The following is an 8,361-nucleotide window of genomic DNA, read 5'->3' as shown; positions in this document are numbered from 1 at the left end:
CGTACTTCCTTTTCCTCATTTTATTGAAAAATAACAAATTTGTAAGTAATTTGTATTTTTCCTAGTATACAAACCTGGAGCTATTTATACGGGTATTCTTTCAGCTATGCCGAAAGTATACCCCTATAAATAGTGGAGGGTTTGTATTTACGCCGGAACAAATGAAGGTTTAAAAGTAGTTGTTTTGACAAATGAAAAACTTATTTTTGGGGGGGTGCTTTGTGGTCATCAAGGACTTTCCTGTTAAAGGCTGGAGCAGCGAATACAATTAGACAAATACCTGAGAAATATTGTCTCCCAGTGAATAGAAAAAACCTCGCGAACTTGCCACAGCACCTCAGTAACTGAAAGTTACCTGCTATATGTGTTGGGTATGATGTTTTAGTAAGAAATCCTCCCTCCAGTTCTTGCCACACAGCACCTCCCCAAGAAGAAGTTTTTCCTTTGCCAAAACTCCATTTTTGGGGTGGTTAAAGTGCTGTGTGATCTCCAAGGACTTGGTACCCGAAGAACCTTGGTACAGTACTTGTGCCCATTACAGGACAGCTGTCTGCCACCAAGCTCAACCTACAGCTCGTGCACATGTTCCCAAGAGTATGAGGAGAAACTAACAAGTCTGTCATCATAAGGGTGACCGATGAATACTGTATCTGGAGCCGGGGCTTAACCCTGTAGGGGTCTCGAATGTGCTAGGTACTACGCAAGCATATTGAACTGCTTGGATTTGTTTCACGTAGTGCTTATTGTACACCCTATGCCCAGACCAACCCATGAAACTATGGGTGTCTGGAAATTGCATATTACCAAAGAAAGCAAATGTAAAAGCAACTTGACTCACATCGTGGTTTTTAGGGATGGAGAAAAGATCGGCTTTTCTAAAAAATGGAAGGTCATCAAGATACAGATAGCCTCTGTTGAAAGGGGCTCGTTGGTCTGGGTGTTTTTAAAACCAGCTACCTTCTGAAGTCATGGATCTCTCTAAATACAATTTTAACATTAACCCCAGACAGAGGTTGCTATATACCAACTCAAGAGCCGAGATATAAAGCAGATCATGTCTCGGAAGAAGCTTTTGTTTGGCTACAAAAGGGAGACCCAGAATCAGGAACTTGGATATTGTAATGAATTCTCAGTCCCTTTGAAAGGTTGCCAGTTCATTGGCTACCTACCGAATCGAAAGCTATTAATTTGTAGCGTTTTGTAATGGTTCTTAAGCAAAATGGTGAAGTTATACAACCCAACCAAAACACACAAACCCTATCCCAAGACAGAAACCACAGGATTAGGTGTCAATGATCTTAAGACTGAGTGATCATATGAAACACGTTCGAGTCAAGATCTATGATGAAGGCATGCTTTAGAGGTTCTGTTAAAACAGATTCACATGACAAACTAGCTGATGGCTGGAGCTTCCTCTCCTCAGAGGTGGACCAGAGAGGAAGCCAAGATGTCTGGGGTTATTTGACAAGATGACTCACTCCACAGAAATGTCATCTGTTTCTTCCACACAGAATGGTATTGTCTTGCGGATGAAGACCTTTCGGAGCTCATCAAAAACGTTAAATTGTGGCTAAGAAAACTTTCTTGAAAATACAAGAGAAGAAGCCCAAGCATGAAGGTTATGGGTCAGTAAGGAGGAAGCAAAGGTAATTTGTTCCTACTTTCCGACACAGCAGTGCAAACCGAAGCAGGTGTATTCCTGGCCTCAGATACTGAAGCAGTGGATGCCATGGGCTGTTGGGACAATGTGGTTCTACTAGTAAAGCTGTCCCTGAAAAGTGCTGGGATATTCAAAGCCTATGAAATCAAACTTTTTGGAGGAACAGGTAGATCGACGACCATTCGTACCAATCTCATTCAGAGCATCTCTTACCACTACTTGAGAGTTTACAATCAGAGCTATATATATTTGAAGTTTGTGGTTTTCTTTTGTAGTGAACAGGTGTAGCTGGGGCTCCAGAACTAGCTCCATCCCCTCCTGAAAAGAACTCTGGTCCAGTGTCCATTCCATATGCAGCACAATGTGCCTGGATGGGGTGTCATCTGATACATTGAGTGAACCCAAAAGATTGAATGGTGAGAAGAACGCATTACAGTACTCTCCTCAAGGAACCTCATAATGGAAACAGTCACTGCATTGAGAATACTGTAGCAGGATCCCCCTCCGAGGCGAAAGACCACCACCTGGTTTTCTACAAAGATCATATATGCTATTTAATTCGTGGACCAATTCTCTTCAATGTTGGGAACACCGACATCAGTTCCAACACACCTAGGTGAAAAGTTGCAAACTGAGGGGACCATTCCCAAACACTAAGGTCTCCTGAAATACATCCCCAGTCTGACCTGGAGATGTCTGTAGGAATAATCATGGTAACTGGGGGGAGGTAATGACCTGGCCGAGCAACTGGCATCGGCCATGACTGGAGAAGAATTCTTTTGCAGAGACTATGAATGAGCCTGTGTCGAAACCCTTACTGAGCCAACCTTCTCCACACCCAATGGATATCTTTCATTGTTTTTTAACATCGGCTAGACTATCAAGGCAAACTGAAAAGTAGCCAAATTCTTCTCCAGTTGCCTGCTGGCAAAGAAGCGCATAGAAACCAAGGCTATGACTGCTAGAATTTGCTGAGAAGCTTTACAAGGCTAATGTGGCTTTCACCATAAACCCTTGGCTACCTAACCCTCACTTATCAGAGATAGTCACTTCAGTAAGACCGGCAACAGTCCATCCTAAACTTAATATCAAATAACCTCATGGTCTAATAAGCCAAAGGTTGAGAGAACTGCAACCAAAGTGAGCCTACCCCTTCTTAAAAATTGAAAGATTCACATAATAGATGATTTTATCATAACTGTCATTTCTACCTCCTATACCCATATCAGATGAATATGGAAGAGCAACTAACTGTAAGAACAGCTGATTGGCCAGTCAGTTTCCTCATGGTCATATATAATTGTAGAAAGACGGGACACCTTCCCCTACTAAAATATCAAGTATTGCAACACAATTATGTATGTGGGAATACAGTGTAAACTACATTTTAAAGAACCACTGTGAAATGGCTGGATAGACAAACTAATCCTTCAATGCTAACCTTACCAAGGTTATAAAAGATAGGCTAATGAACACTCAGTTGGGATTCATAAACATTAAGCCATAAACTGACTACAGTACAATTAAACATTAATATTTATCATTAACTGGCTAGACAGCCCCCAATGAGGTTATAGTAAGATCCTGAACTAAATCTCTTTGCATTCATAATGTAATAATTTGAACTTGTTCATAATGAATGAAGTTACCAAACTGGCACTGGCAATCATCAGCTCCCTATACCTTGCTAGAAGAAAAATTTTCTAAGAGTAAAATTACTTCTGAAATATAGGAGATACAACAACAAATGTTTGGAAGGCAGAAACAAGCAAACACAAATACTCGAATGTGAGTGATAACCAAACATGCTTACATCGATAATAATTGACTTGAAGGGAGAAAAATACCCGACTACAGGTACTTATCTTAACAATGTTCTTGAAGTGATGATCACATAAAAAGTGTTGTATCTCCTCTTAAAACAAGCTTAAATGGTGGTCGTAGGATTGTTGTGACCAGGGTACAATGGCGAGGACTGGAGCAATGGTTTCTTTCTGTGACACAATAAATGATGACACATATAGCAGATGACTTTCAGCTACTTTACTGTGGCAAGTTCAAATGAGCCTGAAGTTGCGAGGTTTCTCCAATACGGTACACACCGAGTCTGTGTCTTGCACGTTAGTCCTAGAGCAAGGGAGACAATATTTCCTTGGTATTCATATCATACTGGATTTCCTGTTCTACACTTTAACAGTTAAGTCTTTGGAGACCACAGAGCACTTTAACCTAAATAAAATTAATGTTTTGGATGCTACAAAACTTTGCCTAACAAACTTTGGTAAAACAATAACAAAAATCAGAGGCTTAAAAAATTACAAGTCATGTTCTCTAGTAGGTCAGATTTCTCTTTTGACTGAACTCATAATCAAGAGGAAGATGTACTCTGACTTATGAACTTATACCCAATTAAAGGGAAGTAGCAGCAGAAAGGGATTCAGCGTTACAAAGCTTCATCTGTGGTGGATAACGGGGGAGGGTGGGCTGTGGCACCCTAGCAGTACCAGCCAAACTCAGTTGAGTCACTCGTCAGGCTGGGAGGAGCGCAGAGAGGAAAGGTCCCATTTTTTTCATTTGTTTGATGTCGGCTACCCCCCAAATTTGGGGGAAGTGCCTTGGTATATGGATGGATCCAGCGGGCAAAAATCATTACCACACTGTTAACTATTGGGGTGGGGTACCAAGAATGAGCAGCTATGACATCCTTAATGCAAAAACCAAGTGCATGGATCTATCAACAAACAGTGCTACCAGATCTTTCCTAGTACCATGATCTCTCTTCCCATTTACGGGCCAAAGTTGAAAACCCATGTCTACACACAGGTCGTCGACTCGGTCAAACATTTGTGCTAAAATGTCCAGTGCAATTAGATATCTCTGCCATGGCGAGAAGCAAAATTAACATATAAATAAAGAAAATGACAAATAAGCATTAATTGCTATACTGTATTGTTATTATCATTATTACTTCCACATTTTCCCTTGTCAGGCTGGGAGGAACATAGAGGGGAGAGGTTCCCATTTTTGTTTCATTTGTTTGATGTCGGCTACCCCCCAACATTGGGGGAAGTGCCTTGGTATATGTATAATGTACGTATTATTATTATTATTATTATCATTATTATTATTATTATTACTAGCTAAGCTACAACCCTAGTTGGAAAAGCAAAATGCTATAAGTCCAAGGGCTCCAACATGGAAAAATACCCCAGTAAGGAAAGGAAATAAGGAAATAAACAATATAAGAAATAATGAACAATTAAAATGAAATATCTTAAAAACAGTCACATCAAAATAGATATTTCATATATAAACCATAAAAAGCCTTGTGTCAGCCTGTTCAACATACAAACATTTGCTGCAAGTTTGAACTTTTGAAGTTCTATCATAGATTCAACTACCTGATTATGAAGATCATTCCACAACTTGGTCACAACTGGTATCATAGATTCAACTACCTGATTATGAAGATCATTCCACAACTTGGTCCCAACTGGATTAAACTTCTAGAATACTGTGTAGTATTGAGCATCACGATGGAGAAGGCCTGACTATTGGAATTAACTGCATGCCTAGTATTACAAACAGGATGGAACTATCTGGGAAGATCTGAATATAAATGCTCAGAATTATGAAAAATCTTATGCAACATGCATAACGAACTAAATGAACGATGGTGCCAGAAATTAATATCTAGATCAGGAATAAGAAATTTAATAGAACATAAGTTCTTGTCCAACAAATTAAGATGAGAATCGGCAGCTGGAGACCAGACAGGAGAACAATACTCGAAACAAAGTAGAATGAAAGAATTAAAACTTGTTCAGATGATCACCGTAAATCTTAAGACTTTCCCAATAAGCCAATTTTTTGTGCAATTGAAGAAGACAGACCTAATATTTTTCTCAAAAGTAAATTTGCTGTCGAGAACCGCACTTACAATTTTAAAAGAGTCATACAGAGTTAAAGAAACATTATCAAAGCTGAGATTCGGATGTTGAGGAGCCACTGTCCTTAACAGAAGAACTGCAAAGAAACCTTACAGACTGCCAACGCAAGGGCCCATATCTTGCATAAGTCAAGGCAATCTACACACGCACACACACACACAAACAAACCCCTTTAACGATTTTACATAAAGTGGAAAATGCATCCATGTCAATTTTGAACAAGAAATGACTGCCTTGAAAAGCAGTGAATGCCTCAGTAAAATAAGTTCATATTTCCGTATAAAAACTACTAATGTATCTTCCAAAATAAGCATATAATAGCAATCAAACTACAGTATTGATTTTACAACAAAACTCTTTAATATCCAAAATAACTACAGGTTATCATTAAATACAAGTTTATGAGCTATGATAGTTACTTAAGTCTACAAAACCAATGATACTAAAGAATTACCCACTATTAGCATTAATAAAAAATAGATGCATGCTGTTATACCTTGAAAAAAAAAAAATATGAAAACATAAATACTGTAGTGAAAAACAGATAAAATTACTTATATAGGTTTGTAGTCTAATTTAGTTTCTAGTTTCTTGTTATCAGAAACCTTCCTCACAGCTTTCATGAAATCCTCCTCAATAACGTAATCTCTCTCGTTGCGAATGGCAAAGAGACCGGCTTCTGTACATACATTTCGCAGATCTGCACCATTGAAGCCATCTGACAGCTTTACTACAGCTTCATAATCTGCAAAAAAGAACGAGATTATAAATAAACCACAACTCATTACTTTTACAAAAGAAATCATTTAAATTCCCTGCCTCACAAAAAACCTCTCATTTCATTACAAAAGAAATTTAAATTACCTGCCTCACAAAAAAGGGATTTTGATGAAGGAAAAATCTATTTCTGGGCGAGGGACCTGTGTCGCTCCGTGAAATGCTCCTTAAAGCACCATTTCAAAGGTAAAAATACTGCTAAATATACCAGAGAAAAAAGTTGCATGGAATGCTAGGAATATATCCAGGTAGCTCACACCTAAAGGGTGTTGGTATTAAAACTGGGGCGAGTGATACCACTACCAGAGATCCCTTTCCAATTAGACTTCTCCCTCCTCAAAATCCCCCATTACTACGAGGTGTCGTTCACTACAGCTACTGCCCCCCCCAACCACCACCACTACCTATCCTTCTCCCAACATTCCTTGTTAGCAACCGTGAACGTTCAGACGTGTTTTTCGTAGCTCTGTGTTATTTTGTTCTTTGAAGATGTCAGGCGTTTTGGAGATCCATGCTCCCAAATTGAGTATTATATTTGTCTGATTGGGATTTCTAGGTAGCGACACACGTTCATTCAATAACCTTGTTGGGTTTTATTTCAGCCACTTTGTTGATGCTCCCTTAGGTGTCTATGCGGTCTTTTGGTGTCGCTTCCTCGGGATCTCTATTTACAGTATTGGTTTGAAGTAAAAAAAAAAAAAAAAAAAAAAAAAAAAAATTCTCTAAGATAGAAGCAAGTGGTTTACAGATGATAGTGTGAGGAGTATTATCTTGCAAACTTTAACATAGGTTCTCTGAAAATTCCTTCGCTCAGCTTGATATTAACGTATTCCAAGTTTCAAACCTCCATTTTTGAAATTACATGTCTTTCAAGCTGAAGGTCATAGAAAAAAAATAATTTACTACTATAATCTTGCTAAGAGCTGATGCTCAGAGATTTAAAGCTTTAAAAGAAAAGGACTCACTGTCCAAAGGAAAAGGCAAAATTTTTGGCCAATGTACCTGGCAGTAAGAGGAATAATGAGATGCTCAATCTTCCTTATTCCTGTCTTCCTGAGGCTAAATTAACTAGTTTAGCCATTTACAGGACTTTGATGCTTATGGAAGTTTAAGTTCAAATGGTGCTTTTTCTCTAATTTTTTATAAATGATATTTTAATTATAAAATAAATTTTTGAATATACTTACCCGGTGAATATATAATAGCTGCTGCTCCGGCGGCTCGACAGAAAAACACACAAAAACTCGCGAGCGATCGCTATGAAGGTTGCGGGTGTGCCCACCAGCGCCAACTATCGGCCAGATACCGCATATGCATGTAAACAAGCCTCAATTCTTCTCATCCCGCTGCGTCTCTATTGGGGAGGAAGGGAGGGCCTTTAATTTATATATTCACCGGGTAAGTATATTCAAAAATTTATTTTATAATTAAAATATCATTTTTAAATATTTAACTTAGCTGGTGAATATATAATAGCTGATTCACACCCATGGTGGTGGGTAGAGACCAGAGTTAATTAAGTTTACAGCGTATATGCTTAGAGTTTTTGACAGTTATAACATAACAAAACCCAAATATATATAGGTACCTGGTAAGGAAGATGCCTTAGACGATTACTCTGCCTTGTTAGTCTGTCTTCCTCACGAAGCCCAGCCATCCTCTTAGGATGCTGAAAGACTCCCAGGAGCTGAAGTATCAAGGGCTGCAACCCATACAACAGGACCTCATCAAACCCCTAATCTGGGCGCTCTCAAGAAATGACTTTGACCACCCGCCAAATCAACCAGGATGCGAAAGGCTTCTTAGCCTTCCGTACAACCCAAAAACAAGATTAAAAACATTTCAAGAGACAGATTAAAAGGATATTGGAATTAGGGTAATGTAGTGGTAGAACCCTCACCCACTACTGCACTCGCTGCAACGAATGGACCCAGTGTGTAGCAGTCCTCGTAAAGAGTCTGGACATCTTTTAAG

General features: G+C 39.0%; 1 protein-coding gene across 2 annotated transcripts in view; it reads right to left on the bottom strand.

Annotated features, from left to right (window-relative positions):
• Positions 1-8,361, bottom strand: part of LOC137614378 (26S proteasome regulatory subunit 10B) — a 74,212-nt gene that overhangs the window by 3,684 nt on the left and 62,167 nt on the right. The window contains exon 7 of one of the 2 annotated variants that reach the window (XM_068344167.1): positions 6,165-6,355. In XM_068344167.1, coding sequence (XP_068200268.1) covers positions 6,165-6,355 — 191 coding nt within the window. Of the gene's footprint in view, positions 1-5,947; positions 6,356-8,361 lie in introns of those variants that run through there. The other variant, XM_068344166.1, reaches the window with a different exon arrangement.

Source organism: Palaemon carinicauda, chromosome 20 (assembly GCF_036898095.1).
Source record: "Palaemon carinicauda isolate YSFRI2023 chromosome 20, ASM3689809v2, whole genome shotgun sequence".
NCBI classification, from domain to species: Eukaryota; Metazoa; Arthropoda; class Malacostraca; order Decapoda; family Palaemonidae; genus Palaemon; species Palaemon carinicauda.
The sequence above is the reverse complement of the archived record's forward strand: the minus strand, read 5'-3'. Positions and strand labels throughout refer to the sequence as shown.